At 34.3% G+C, this 16,277-nt stretch overlaps 4 protein-coding genes across 45 annotated transcripts in view; 2 read left to right on the plus strand and 2 right to left on the minus strand.

The window, feature by feature from the left end:
• LOC127881977 (exocyst complex component 8-like) overlaps nt 1–16,277 on the minus strand; it is a 156,227-nt gene that overhangs the window by 112,909 nt on the left and 27,041 nt on the right. The gene's annotated exons all lie outside the window — the stretch shown is intronic.
• Nucleotides 1–16,277, minus strand: part of LOC127881984 (EF-hand domain-containing protein D2-like) — a 188,951-nt gene that overhangs the window by 71,282 nt on the left and 101,392 nt on the right. The gene's annotated exons all lie outside the window — the stretch shown is intronic.
• The window catches only part of LOC127881980 (lysophospholipid acyltransferase 5-like), a 152,184-nt gene that overhangs the window by 57,783 nt on the left and 78,124 nt on the right, over nt 1–16,277 (plus strand). The window lies entirely within an intron of this gene.
• The window catches only part of LOC127881976 (uncharacterized), a 27,132-nt gene continuing 11,310 nt past the window's right edge, over nt 456–16,277 (plus strand). Inside the window, exons 1-5 of the mRNA XM_052430260.1 lie at nt 456–758; nt 3,737–4,324; nt 7,970–8,128; nt 8,428–8,959; nt 9,566–11,359. Coding sequence (XP_052286220.1) covers nt 3,749–4,324; nt 7,970–8,128; nt 8,428–8,959; nt 9,566–11,359 — 3,061 coding nt within the window. The 5' untranslated portion in view covers nt 456–758; nt 3,737–3,748. The remainder of the gene's footprint in view (nt 759–3,736; nt 4,325–7,969; nt 8,129–8,427; nt 8,960–9,565; nt 11,360–16,277) is intronic.

Raw genomic sequence — 16,277 nt, forward strand, 5'->3', positions numbered from 1 at the left:
ACAAGTCTAGTCTGCGTTTTTGAATTGCTTTTTTGCAAAACTGATGTTGCTGTTCCGGTGATATGTCGGATGATCATGCCATAAATTCGTCAATGATATTTTCTCGTGCATAGGACTTTATGTTTTTCTGATTTAAATCGATTATAGAACAGTTTAGACTCCTCCCATTTCGCTTCGTGATTCATTAATATTCAACATAAAGGTGATTTGTCCACGGGGTCAATGTTTATATTTACATCGTACACACGTATTGTGAGTTTGGGATATAAGTTTACTGTCTTTTTCAATTAACAAATTATTCATAATATGTTGTAACCCATCATTAGAGTGACTTTATTTAGACAACACACTAATGTACGACAAAACTAGAACGAAGTTAATATTCTTCTTTTCGATAAAAATAGCACAGTTTATAATACTTCTCTTTTGCACACGGTTATTTCATTTACGAATGCGAAGCTCAACACATCTCGTGCTTAAAATGTGCTTTGAACTAATTAAAACTTTGTGAATACTATTGTATCGGAGACAGTCGTGTTAAATCAAGAAGAAACTTTAAAAAATGATAACTCGATTGAACATAGCAAATTATAAGTTATATTGGAGATGAAGAAAGTTAACTATGTGTTATTTATAAAATTTTATAGGAAAACCCCTTTTTTTTATCGCGAACTATTTTTGAACATTGGAAACCCAACTTTTACATGATGCTTGGATCCCAGGACACCACATCAACACTGTAGAGCATTGTTTTACAGGTAAATTTATTTAAATTTAAAATAATATATAATATCATGTATATACATTGCATTGTGAATGTGAGTGGCTAACTGTTGGTAACTGATATATATATATATATATATATATTGTTATGAATGGTGTATGTTTGCCGATTTTTCCAAAATGTTCGTATTGATAGGTTCATTTACACGAATACAAAAAGGCGAAAAATGTCATGTTTATCCTATTGGCGCCCTTTTTTGCCATTCTTGTCGTATATAAGCAGTTCTCTTGTCTAGACGTATTTGCGGATTGAAAGTCGACAACACGACATAATGACAAGTATGTTATGACCATAGGCAAGGCGTTGAACATGCCAAATAGGCAGAATGCTACACATTCACCAAAAGTGCAAATTACAAAGTCATTATCGTTTAAAATTTATAAACCGATATATATATATATATATATATATATATATATATATATATATATATATATATATATATATATATATATATATATATATATATAAATATATATATAATTGTAGCTAAATATCATCTGCAAACGTTGGTCATACAAAAATTGGCCTCATTTCAACCGTTTAAGAATAACAAACTGACAAATCGAACGAAATCGACAGTTTTTGCTAGGTAAGACAAAAACCCGCACTCCAATCTAAGCATAACCATCCGTGTAAATGCGTGCTTACAAACAATACAATCACAATTTATCGCTTAACATTTATGAAAATGAGTTAAATAAACAACTTACCCCTAAAAAACAATTCTGTATTCAGTGGAGATGCATATTCTCAATCTCCGCACAGTGTTGTCGTTCCATGCTCTCACATACCATATCTGCTAACACAAGAAAATCCTACCAGATTTGGCAGGATTTGTGTTGTTGTTTACGTTTTTTATTATGAAAAGTAGTATCAGTGTCTTTTAGATTTTGAAAATAGTGTTTAAGTTAAGGTTCATAATTAAAAAAAAAAACTAAATTAAAAAAAAAGTAACAAATAACAACGGGAACATTATTGTATCACGAGGCTCGGCTATCATCACGTGCTGTGTTAGGAAGGCAGAGATTTGATCCAGCTGTGCTGGTTCCAGTCAAATCTCTGCGGTGGTTGGCATGTTCTTAGAAGTAAACTGCAATATCTTGTTATTGCAGTTGTTGGAAGATAACATATTGATCTTAAATACCAGGATTTTCAAAAACCTGATGTTAAGGCAACGCAAGAAATCTGCTTTGAACGTATGCACTTGTAAAATTGCAAGTTAAAAGGTTATATATCATTTATTAAGTTTAATCATCAGAACAGCTGTATAAATCAAGTAATAACATGACAACAATATCCTAAAATTGATCAAACATATAATTTATAAGTTATTTCATAATAACATAATAATAGACGTAACACGTTTTTTATGATTATCGCAGGCATTTAATACTTTTTGACAAAAATTAGTATGCCTAAATGTCACAGATAAGAGACACAGATGACTTTATAAACACATTGGCAACTTACCATGATATTGACACAACTAGTGTTTTTTTCACCATTTTGGAAATGGGGCCGGTACCCTTTAGATTGGGAAAATTTGCGGCGTTTTGACAAAAATTGGGAACATATTGCTGATGTTGTTTTGCTAAAAAAATGCTTCAAAATTGAGTATACAATATTTTCAGTATTGTAATGCTAAGGTTGAACTTGTATGGATGGGAGATGAACAAAAATTGACAAAAAATATTGAGATATTATTTTTATTTTTTTTGGAAACCTTCCTTTGGGAATGTATAGCTCCCATTTAGGACAAATATATACTTTTTTTTCAATTGGAAATGGGGCCGATTATTGGACCCGATTTTTAATGATTTTTTTTTTAACAACATGTCATAAAACACCGTTATTATAATAACAATATAGACTATCATATAGTTTTCCTGAAACTGGACAGGCATCTCTTTTAAAGGTGCTGGTCCGAGCAGTAAAACTGCGGGACCAAAAAAGGCACTTGCAAGTTAACAAATAAATATGATTCCTGTCGACCGGGCTGACATTTTCACAAAACAAGTCCATCCAAATGTAATTGGGTCGGACCGCGGGACAGGTCATTTCGTAAAGACTGAGCGTACTGAAATATACAAACAACTGTTCGCGATAAACACACATCTTATTATTATAAACCAACATCTACACTGTAAATACAAAATCATGAAAATACCATCAATGCATTCAGCATCATCATAGAATTCGTCTTGTTGGTACCTTTATTGTCAATATAATCGCCACCACCACCACCACAACATCGTCATCATCAAAACAGCAACATGTCCAACTTAATAAAGTGAATTGTTTTACTTTATATTTTACAGCCTGTTCATTTTGGATAAGAAAAAAATACGCGATAAACCAAGAAATTGGGGGAAATGAAAATAAACATTATTAATATGATTATAAGTAACGGTATTCGTAGTGTTTACAAGTGCACGTTTAAATGCATTTTAAAATGTATGTTATAAAGTGCTACATAATTATATTGCTGTTTAATAAACTCAATGTACACATTATTGAGTGTATTACAGACGTTTGGAATATTTTTGGACAATTTCAGTCAGATTTTTGGGGGAAAATGTTACTTATTGACATTGGGAAACAGCCCGTAATTTTGGGCGAAACAAATCACTGTAATTAATATAAACAAATTACTGTAATTAATATAGAAAATAATCACCATTATCGACACCGCCATCATCATAATATGACTAATCATTATCTTCACGTTCGGTGATGTTGTCAACGTATGTATTTGATCATAATATTCATAATCAACAACATCAGTGCAATATGTGAACAACTGTGGTGTAACTAAATCATATATGGATTTAAATGTCTTTGTAAAAAACACAATTTGACGTTTTTGATCGTTGTTTGTTTTTAACACTTGATGCTCATGCTACAATGTTACCCGTTATAAAACACGATTTTCTTTTGATATGTATTTAGGCTCAAATCATTATGGCGAGTCTGGCCGATGTTTTCACGGAGAAAGAAAGGACGAACTGGCTGAAGGCATGGCTTGCAGTGGATATTGCAAAGTCTGGATTAGATAACTTCGCGGGGACCGAGGCTAAAACTTTACATGCGAATATATACAACGCTGTCTGGTTAAGTGTTCAAGCACCAGCTGTGTGCATTGGTTGTCACACCGCAAACTTACTGAAATGCCCAACTCCAGGAATATGCAATAAACGAGGCGCAAACAGCTCATGTAAGGCTATGCATGATACCGCGGCAAAACAACCTCGAACGTGCCCTACTAACGTGTGTAATAAAGTTCTCGACGAAATAAGAACACTGCACAAATTTGCTAGTCCTTCGTGGAAAAATACAAGGGCGGGGCAATGGGCACAAAATCCCTGGCAAATTGCAAAGGCGTATTTACCGCCGGACGGATATATTGGAAAGAGTTCGGTGCAAGACACGGACTTTAACGGAATCATCAGTTTTATGATGAATTGTAAACACTTTGACAGCAAGTTTTCGTTCCTTATAGCTCCAGGAAAAAACAATCCTCCGTGTTTACTGACAAAGGTATCAAATTTATTAAATGTTATTTAATGTAACCCTTTTCTCTTCCACGTCTCATATTAGTTCACATGAGGGCATGGTGCTCATGGGACGTTTGTCAGCCATTCTCGTTTTTTTTTGGTGCCATTGACCTTGCAAAATAGTAAAAATTCAATGTCATTCGATCATACAATCAGAAAAAGGTTTTGAATAGAACAATTCTTCAGAAGTACGTACATTTTTTGTTCTAATCAATTATTTACCGTTTGCAAAATATTCACAATCGTATTAATTAGAGTCTTTTTCGGCGTAAGCTGCATAAGCCAGCTTTTCACCCTGACTTGACCTTTGTAAGTGTCCAATAAAATTCAAATACAATTTCCCGCGGCTAGGTACGAATGAATACACTTCATTTATTCCATTGGCTGATTTGAGTATACCACCAGAACATTGGAAACATATCCGCGTCTTTGTAACACTGTTTTACTGTATGAAACAATTTTATCTCTAATGAAAAGGCTTAATAGATAGAACAGTTTTACACTCAATTCTCGACATCAATACAGTTTGTGCGTACACCTTTTATTTTCAGAGTATTACCAGCGCAAAAGCGTTTATACTTAAAAGGCTATGTTCTCATATTTAGTACTTACTTCCATATTCCTGTCAACATGTTAACATGTAAAAGTATAAAGAGCAGTGGAAGCGAGGCCTCACTTTAAAGAATTGCATTTCAACCCGCGAGGTTTCGGGTCAAGTCGCGGACATTCAGAGTTTATATACAGGTCATCACCGGAGTTCGCGGTCAGTAAAATAATCGTTATATAATAAAGACGCTATCCGTGAACTAGGTGACCTGGAATTTTCTTTAGACCAGAAATATGTTAAAAGAAGATATTCAGCAATATAATTATGGTATGTCAATAATAGATTCTTAATGTGTTTTCAACAATACAATGATAAATATTATTTTTAATAAATTTAACAATAATTATTCCACCATATTGCCTAATGTACTAAAGTGATATTATGAGCATGTAACAGTTTATAGGTGTCTATCGCAACCGTTGATTTTTTTTGATGTTTCTACTTCATATACACTTATAGTAATTAATGCAGCATCAACATACTAAAACAATATACCAGAAAGAGAAAAATAATGCATTTGAATATTAACCGTACTTTCGTTTGACAACTGATCATGCGTTTACGAGTTGAACCTAAATTTAGTTTTAGTGCAGATTTGTTCATACGACACAAAGACACAATATTGTTTTACGGATCATTTCGGCTTACAGGACTGGGTGGGTCACGTAAGAATATCGAATATAAAATATATTTTTATAAACAACTGGTAGCAAGGTGAGTTGCAGATAATTGATCAGTAACCACATTTTAACTAACTATTTTGACCTGTTAATTCTTTTCAGCTCAATTCAACAGTGCAAAATGCCCATAATATCACTTTAAGCATGAGCACGATGATTCTCGATACTGTTAATAATCGAAACAAATAGCAATGCCCGACAGACCACTAAAACAGGTTTGTTCTCGTGTGGCCGGTTGACTCATATGTTTATATTTCACTTCCATTCTTCTTTTGGTTTTCTGTTTTGTATTTATAGGTTTATGACCAGAAATATGTTATAATGTAAATTAAGCCGCGAAAACTCCCCGTAACATCCCGTACTGCGTGTGATGCAGCTAAGAACTGCACAGAAAAAGACATTCGCTATCCTTGATCTCATTCATTAAACTATTTACGCCGTATATCTTTTTTAAAGATATTTCTTGTTTTCAAGTAACGGAAGTTAAACTTCTATTTGGATCATTTTATTATCAACCCCTCTATTCTGGAGACATAAATCGTAAATTTCTGGCGCATGACGAAATCATCAACACATTTTAACGTATGGTACGATACCATGATGCCCGTCATCTGTCTGTAAGTGTTTTATCCAGGAGGGCTTAGGAGGAGCATATTAACACGCGGTTAATTCACAATAGAACGAAACCTTCACATGGGTAAACTTAACGCGTTGGTGGCATGTTGGAGGTTTATATTAATTACTTTTTCATACACGCTTAAGTGTTAATGTTGTTTTGTTTTTATATTAAACCGAATTGTATTAGTATTTTGATATTGTTATGCTTTCAATATTATCCATTTTAATTCCATGCCATTTAAAAGTGACAAACATAATAAAGAAGAAAATACACATGCATCTGATTATACACAGATCAACAACATATCAAAACTTAATCTTGCAAAACGATTTTAGATTTAGAGAAGACAGATCTCCATTTTGCAAAGTTGTTTATATCTTAAATGTATTCTCCATCATTAACGGACAGGCGAATTTCATTTATCCTTACTTATTATTTGTTTACAAGGGGCAATTACGATTGTTATCGATAAGGGGATAAGGGCACGCGGTGGCTTTTGCTTTTGAAAAGGGGCATGTGGCTCTTCAAAGTTGCGAGGCAACGCGGCAAAATATGCCTGGCAAAAAACAATTTTACATTATTATTTCCTTCCCTTTGAGTTGTTCATGTCATTTAATGTCGTCGCCATAAATTAATTTCGTTTCATGTCATCTTAATTAGACCACATGTACACATATTGATGGTGTAATCAAATCAGATAGTCATTGGATATGTTAAATTGCGACGCAGTATAGGTATCACATATCCGTTTATGTCTGTCATTTTCGACTATATAAGATGCGTGAAATCAAGCACAAGTCAGTTGTAAGAGAGTATTTTGCTGGATAATAATTAAGACCATTGTATAAATTAAAGCTATTGAACATATTATTTTAGTTTGAATATTCAAGCAAGTTAAAACTTCTTTGAGACTTGTGTCTTCAATTAAATAAGAGACATGTATACTAAAAATATTCCACTACGGGACACTTTCTAATTTAACTACATAGTACCTGTACCACGTATAATAAATGAAAACAAAAACAATAATAATTATGCAACGTAACAACAATACTAATTCAAACTAACAATTGTTTTATTTGATACGAGTATCATCTTACATTACTAAACAACTTTCTTTTATATATCGAACGCATACAACACATGGCAGCCAAACTGTTTCATAGAAGGATAGAGTGCATAGAATGCATTTACAGTATTGTTTAAAGTGTTAAGTAGGCTGAGCGTAAATGATGCACGTATCACATATTTCATCGTAATAAATGTTACCGTCTTATGTTGATGATTCCTCAGAAAAAGTGTTCTGTGGAAAAACGATTAAATAATTACATTTTCAATTTAAATTTCATCAAAGCATTTATATATCTTGATTGTGAGATACAAACAAACATGTTGTAGTATGTTACAAAGGTTACACTTTGAATCCATTTTTTCACTGTTTTCCATATAAATATTTAAGTTCATATGCGCATGATTAGTTCCCTGGTTTCTCTGGTTTTTGTTTCGGTAGATGCATGTACATACTGTCTTTTTGAATCGATTTAATGCACATAATTAAAAGAACTATCAACCCATAAAAAAATGTCGGTGCATAGTATAAATTATAATTTATAGTTTAATTAAAGATCACAGTATAACACATTGCACGCAATGCCATTTAAAGGTTATCTCTAAAGCATAACGGAATAGTTGATAACATACATAGCGTGTAAATATTTTTAGGCGCGTGACATTGGCAGGACAGTCCGTCACTCGTCTCAGTGTACACTCACTGACGCAGCTCTTCAGGACATCTTCACAACACTGACTGACCTGCTGAATGACCCAACGTGTCTAGCACACAATGGCGCATCACAGAAGGCTGTGAAGAAATTAGCAAAGGTGATATTTATTGTTAAATGTCAATCGTATCGATTATTTGGTATTCTTATATGTGCTATGAAATTGACACAATACAAGTTGTAATGTACTGTTGAGCAAACAAATATTTAATCGGCATGCATTCACTTTGCTGATGATGCGCATGATTAATCAATGTTATATGGAATGTTGATGTTAAGAGCACCAATTATTTTTTTAAGTAGTTGAACATTCAAATCTTCATACACAATGTATGGTAGATTTGTGATATGGTAATGATCTGATGAACGTTTATCTTAGATACGCTTTCTCCAATACAGCTGCAACATGACGTGTTGAAGATAACCACAGAGGAAATTATCAATTTACTAGACGCTGTTCAAAATGAATTAAAGACAATTGTTCAAGATGAGCTAAAGGACGTTGTTCAAGATAAAGTTAAGGACGTTGTTCAAGATAAAGTGAAGGAAGTTGAAAATATAGCCGAGAAGACCCTTCACGAAATAAGGGTGTACCTCGACCAATGTAGGAATGATCTCAAGAAGTACACTGAAAAATGCGAAGATCAACTTGATAAACACGCTGACAAATGTACAGAGAAACTTAATAAACACACTAAAAAATGTGACGATAAACTTGATGAACACACCGAAACATGTCAAGATAAACTTAATAAACACACTAAAAAATGTGACGATAAACTTGATGCACACACTCAAAAATGTGAAGAGAAACTTGATGAACACACTAATAAATGTGAAGTGAAACTTGATGAGCACACTGAAAAACTTAAAAATGCACTTGAACATTCTCAAAAGCCTGTCGAATCAAACTATGAGCAATCCTGTGAAGGTATATTTGACTTTACTTTGCACCTTAAATCGCATAGCAATGACTTGAAACTAGTATTTTGGATCAAAAACACGTGTGTGTAATACTGGAGGCACTTCCTTTAAACTTTCCGTCGCGATTAATGTTTTGCATTTTTACTACACTAAACTAATTTTCTGATACTATTTACTTCGGATATATTATTATGAAACTAAGAGTAAACCACAAATCAAATGTAATAAAATGATGTAGCTAACATAATGGTTATGCATGTCTTTATTAGTAAAATGGATTTGTAGTTATAATACTCTTTAAGCTACATGTATTGTAGATAATCACGGTCATATGCACATTATTTGATTATATAGATCGCTTATGTTTATCACTTTGATTGGATATTTTTATTTAAATGAAGGCTTAGGTTAAAAGGTGCTCATCCGAAACCCACATGAACGTAAGTGTTCTGTGCAAGTGGTGTTCACTTTATACACGTACAGAAAGCTACCCCCAGCAACCATATTTTAAAACGGACCGTAACATTTAAACATTAACACATCTTTAACTGAGATATTATTTAAACACATGTTTTGAGCAATTGTCATAATCATGCAATTTCTTTTATTTTAGATCTCCGTCGACGTTTGATTGAACATTACAATGACATCTCTAGCTATGTGCCTCTTTCAACTTTGGATCAAAGATTTGATAAGCGTATAACAGACATATATGCAACGCCTAAAATAAATCGAATTGATATTAAGAAAGACGGTACACGCAAAAAAGAGGAACCATTAAGTTCGTACAAAGAACTGTTTTTCAAAAACGACCATGCAAATAGACGCATTTACGTACAAGGCGAACCCGGCTCCGGGAAGTCAACTTTTGCAGCTAAGTTGGTTCATGATTGGTGCCATGAAAATCAGCCTTTATTGACGGCTCCGAATAAAAATACAGCGTTTAATGACTTGATGACAATACAAACATTCAAGTTACTATTCTTCATCTCGTTGAGAAATGTGCGGGGACAGAAAGATATGAGTCAGATGATTAAAGACCAGCTCGTTGATCAAATGTATTCCAAAGATGATCTTAACGGTGCGTACAGACTTTTAAAAAAATGTATAGAGACTGAACAATGCCTCGCAGTTCTGGATGGCCTAGATGAATGGGTGGCTCCTACGGGTTGTAACCTAGCTGAACCTTCTATGCCAGGATTACGGAAGGACAAAGTCACGGTTCTCACAACAGCTCGACCATGGAAACTGGTTGATGAACGAATCAAGAATTCTCAAATCGACATTCTTTTAGAGATTCAGGGAATAAACGATCCGGATATGTTTTGTGTAAATATACTCGGATGCTTAATTGACGATACTAAGTATCTGGATAACGCTGTGGAGGAATTTCAAAAATTTGTTAAAAAACGAGAGCTTAAATCGTTATCATCCTCACCGATGCTGTACACGCTAGTTATCTGTATGTGGGTGGACACGATGAAAGAGGTAGAACAATTGAAAGAATATTCCTTGTGTGCATTATACACTAAACTGATTGAAAGTCTTTGTAAAAAGATTAACAGTACAACTGGTTATTTTAATAATTCAAACCCTTCACCTGTAAAGTGTTTTTCTAGCACAAGTTACCTGCAGCCAAACATTGAGCTCATAGATAAGCTTGCTGTTGCAGCTTGCAAATTGCTGTTCTCACGTGAAAGAGAAACATCTATTGTTTTTAGTGACATACAATTATCGAACTATTTTTCTCGGGAAGACTTCACACTATGCAGGACGTTCGCTCTCCAGGCAGGAATATTAACAAACAGGAAAGATAATAATTGGACAGGAAGCTCGAACTCATTCATTCACAAAACTATTCAGGAATTCCTCGCAGCATATTATATCGCATGCAATCCACACGTCATTGATGACATATTTGACGAATACCTTAAAAGCTACAATGATTCTTGGCTTAATATATCTCAAGTGTTCATATTCCTATGTGGGATGAACACCATAGCTGCGAATGCATTGTCAGGTTTGATGGACGAATATCACGTTTCTCGGTGCACTATTTACCCGGTGATACCTTGTAAGCTTCAGGATATCATTGCGGCTGGAATCAGGGAGGCAGAAGCCGGAAAACAAAATGACATACGCCCGAAACTCAGTCACGTTTTTATTGATTCTGACAACATTCGATATTCACATCGCATCTTGTCTGCAAACACCCCCAATGTCCAGTCATTGACTATACAATTCCGTTCGGGGTCACCGTCAGATTCTGAAACGACGATCAATGAAGCGAAAATGAAGCTGTGTTTATTCGCAAGTGGCGAGCCTAAATCTCATTTTGAGTTTAACCTGTCATCGTGCCACATGTTAAAAGAATTGCGGTTTCAAGGAGAAAACTTATTTCTTACAGGTAAACTATATTATATTTTATTACAATAATTTAATGTACGATAATATTCGCCATATAGTTACCAAGGTTATGTTGTTTTAAGAAACATCGGCCATTGGATTAAAATGCAGTTCAATCTGATATAAATGGTTTATAAGTAAATGTTTGTTTTACAATTTCCAGTATGGACATTGTTAGTTTAATTAATTGGAATTTAAAACGTACACCACCTTGCTCATATTCTTTATGGTGTTGCTATTAGACCAGCAAAGGTAATACCAACTATTAAATTAATAGTTCTCTTATAATCAGCATTGAAAAAAACATTTCACTGAAAACACTGCAGTTAAAATATAAATAAATGTAGAATTGTTAAAGGGACCTTTTCAAGTTTTGGTAAATTGACAAAATTGAAATTAAATGGTTTTAGGTTCCCAAATTTCGTTTAAGTTATGATATTTGTGGGGAAACAGTAATACTGAACAATTACCATGCTCAAAAATTGCCATTAGATGCATCTTTTGACTATTTAAAAACCTGAAAATTATACAGCATTGCTACGCGAATCGATTGAATAATTTTGAGAGTTCTGTTGTTGTCGTTATATTTTGTGAAACAACGAAAATTGCTTATATGAAGTATAAAATACCTCCCTCATTGTATGAGCACGGATGGCCGAGTGGTCTTAGCGGTAGACTTTTACTCAAGGACTCCAGGGGTCAGTGGTTCGAGTCCAGTTGAGGGTTACTTTTTTTCTCTTTTTTAAATACTATTCTTGTTTTTTAATTGGAGCTTTTTAGATCCAATGTTTACATTTAACAATATAAAGCATTTAATGACAAACTTCAATACATGCCAAAATCTGTGAAAAGGCCCCTTTAACCACGTTTTGTGTGATTGAAATATAACATGTATTGAGATATATAATACACATGTATTATTATTTTTTAATTCAAATACTCATTGAAAGTGCATGTGAAACATTCAATGTGCTAAAATTACCATCGACTTGCAAGAGATCAATTGAGCTAATTCATTTCTGGTTGACATTTTAAATCTCTTTTCTGTACTTTCATACGTTCTTTCACGAGTTTGATCCCCACTGTGAGAGCGTTATTTAGATCTCCCCAAAGACACCAAGTAGTAGTTCCATCAAGAAAATGGACTCAAGAACGTTTCAATAAGCCTAAGAATTCCGATTCAATCGAGCTATAATAAATAGGTTTTAACTACTGTGTTACTTCGCTTGAGTATAACTTGCTCATGGTGAGATGTTATGATCTATGTTGTTGTCATTTGTCTTTCGTAAATATATACACTCTTAACACTCAAGATTACACCTTTGTGGTCCACTCTTCAATAAGCGTGATCAGAACATTTGTGTCATTGATTTCGCGTCGGATTACAAAACTGGGTAATATAGGATCAAACAATGGGTCACTAGCTAAAATTATAGAAAAACTTAAACTCTCTAAAATTCGTGTGTTTAGTCCAATCTCTATGAAGCAGGACATTCGTTCCAATGATGTATCGGCTAAGTTCGAAAATGGTTCAGGTGCATTAAAATTAAGGCGGCCAGTGGGCTGGGGCTATTTTCATTATCGAGCTAAAGTGAAACCTTGTTAACATGTTGGGTCCAATCATTATTTAATTTGTTCATAACATTTGTTCTATTAGTACATCGGCCTATTTAATCAAAACCGCTCGCCCCATTTCCAAAAAAAGTTGCCACCAGGGGGGCGGGGCAGTTTTTCTTCAATGGCTATATCGAAATCTTGTTAACAATGTAGACATAATGTTACTTTTTTAAGCATACGATATTTACATCGCGTCTGGTCTGCGAACGCCTCCAATGTTCAGTAATTGAATATATCGTGTTCACTTGCCCATGCGAGTTTAAATTTCATTTTGAGTTTAACCTGTTTGCGTTCCACAAGCTAGAATAATTACGTATACATGGACAGGCAATATGATTATTGATTATAATGTAGGTTTGTAACATTCTAGTTGTCACCGTGTTGCTGATAATGTTTGCATCAGATCTTCCAATGTTTAATCCTAGTTTCAAAACTACTATTGTCTGTTTATAAACAAGGCCTTCAGGTGGCGATACAGTTTTCCCTATATAGAGGAAACATGACTTGCACTCTTTAAGTCACATGTTTTGTATTATGATCATCAAATTAGTTCACGACATTTGTTCTATTGATATCTCGGTATAATTAAAAAATGTATCCATTACGTTGATATGGGGCCCTAGGGCGCTGGAGTTTTCCGTACATTGCTACAGTAATTACCTTGTTAACACTCTATAAGTCTCATGTTTTGCCCAATTATCAAGAAACTTGTTCAGAAAATTAGTGTTAAAACTACTTTGGCCGAATTCTTAAAATGGTTCCATAAACATTGCAAAAGCTGATCATCAGAGCTCAGTTCCTTTGCGTCATATTTGAGTGACTTAGGGTCTTGATTATTTAATTTCGCTCGTTGTGTTTGTACATGAAACGGTTGGTACCATCAATATCTGTATAAACAGAGACGACAACGCAGGAAATAAAATATTGTCTATTAGCCGATTTTAGGCAACTTTTTATGCTTTTTACGGTCATTTTATTTTGTTGGAGTTGTGTATACATGTCAGTGATGTTGATATGTCACGTAAGTTTGCAAAGTCATTTTACTTTGGTAACACAAGTTTTTCACAAGTTTTGTTAATTAACACTTATGCTGGAGTTAATTATGACCTTTTTGTAAAAGTTTGAATACCATTTCGGTGATAAACTTATATTATTGTGTATTTGTTATTACGCTGACATCTTAAATTGACTTAACACATCGTAGTTTTTGAAGTCAAATTGAAACAAATGATGCCATAAGTGTATCGTTTAAAGCTCTCCTCGCTTTTTTGATCACCGTTGTCCGTGTTTCATCGTGCGTTTTACGTCGTAAAGAAATTGATTTACTCGTTTTACTCCATGTTCATGAAACTTGGTCAGAGCATTCGTCACAATTATATATTTGCCTTGTGTGATACATGATCAAGTAGGGTAGCGTCAACATCTGGGTCACTAGGTGAAATTAATGTGAAAGTTTGTGAACACTCTTGAGGCCACATGTACTGCTCAATGTTAAAACAACAATAACTGAACATTTTTCAAACTATATCTCGAACGATTTCAAAACTCATGTTGAAATACAAAACTATGTAACTATGTCAAATTATAGATGAACCTTTTGAACATCCTAGGGAAGCATTTTCCTCGGATCTTCTTTTATCTGGACCCTTTTTTACTTCAGCTCGTTAGTTCATGGTTAGCAGTATACTGCCGGTACACTCTGCATAGAAACACATGTGCACATGTCTACTACGTGTACTGTCACGTACAAATTTGCACACATACACAATACCCGGGAAAGCAAGACCATTAACTGGAAAAGGTATATGTTGGCACTCCTCACACAACCATACCATGCCCTACGTTTGCTCTTCCAGTCAGTAGGAAGTGTAAACAAAATCATGAAAAGCTTCATTCCCTACAGCTTACCTTATATTGGTATGGGAACTCCCCGCGCTCATTTTGCGAACTGTGCTTTTTGATTTTGAGTCGGGTTCGTACTCTTGTAGCACAAGTCTGCTCAGTCACTTATCTCTTTCCTCACAAGGGGGTCGTTCAACTAGGTGTTTCGGTGAAGATCCTGCTACCGTAAAACATGAGGATTGTAATAGGTCTTATAACAAGGATCTCAGAGACTTCATAGTCAACTCTATTTTCTTCCTGCAGGCATCAGTAATTAAATGGTAACAAAGGTAGAATGGATTGAGCCCTCTATTCCGCTTCCTCCTGATTTTCTGCGGATGGTCAAACTCACTTTTAATAATGAACAGTTCTGTCTCTAAGATGTCCGTTGCAGGAAACAATATCATCCGGACGTAAGACTATTCCCCGTTTCCCCAGTCAGAGGTGTTAACTGCGGTAGCATTAAATCTACCTTCTACCATAAATGTAGCTCTTATAAAAAAAGGCTATGAGCATATCTACTTATTCTCATTGATATAGTGTTCCTTGTTGAGAGGCAGAGTTCAAACAATTTCAGCAGATACTTTGTGCCAAGTGAGTTCATACAAACCCCACCGACATCATTATATTGTACCAGTATTCAGAACATGGCAAATACGCCATCCTCGGATTTTTTGGCCGGCGATGTTTCAATAGAGCTAGCCAATCCGTATTGTGATAACATTCCTTTTGTTTAAGAAATGTGTTGCCTTTCAAAAAAGATCGTAATTTAGCGGTGTTCCGTTAAAGCAATTTGTTGTTTCTCTCGTTTAGCCTTTGGAAGACAAGCGAGAGATAATGACATGAAACGAAGGAACCATTCCACTCTGCGAGTTAATTCAAATACATTTGGTGTACTATTTTGAATCAAGTTGCTGACCATTTCTTTTGCAACTGTTGGTTCTCTTAACTAATTCATCCATTTCAACCCCTTAGAGCAAAAGAGCAATTTAAATATCTTTGGGTATCTCTAATCTAATAATGTATCGCTAATGAAAATATGACTTAATTTTTGCAAGTTCAATGAAATGTAATTCACTTAAGTATACATTTTATTTTGGAGTATTAAAAAAAACTACCTTTACAAAAATATAGTTGGATACTTCAAAACAGTCCCAACATCTTGGGAAGGGTCGTCATATTTTGTTTGTACTTTTGACCTATCATCTTTGGCTTAAATACACAAAACAAACACTTACCAGCTTCTATAATTATTTCAAGATCTTGCATTAATTTACACGTGTTCACCTTCATACATGTATGTAAAACAGCAACACTGTTGCATTAAATAATTTTACGTAATAGGTAAATTATCCATTAACATAATCTAGTGTTTACCAAAATCATATACAACGGAATAGTTGCGATGTTGCAATATAATG

Source organism: Dreissena polymorpha, chromosome 5 (genome assembly GCF_020536995.1).
Source record: "Dreissena polymorpha isolate Duluth1 chromosome 5, UMN_Dpol_1.0, whole genome shotgun sequence".
NCBI classification, from domain to species: domain Eukaryota; kingdom Metazoa; phylum Mollusca; class Bivalvia; order Myida; family Dreissenidae; genus Dreissena; species Dreissena polymorpha.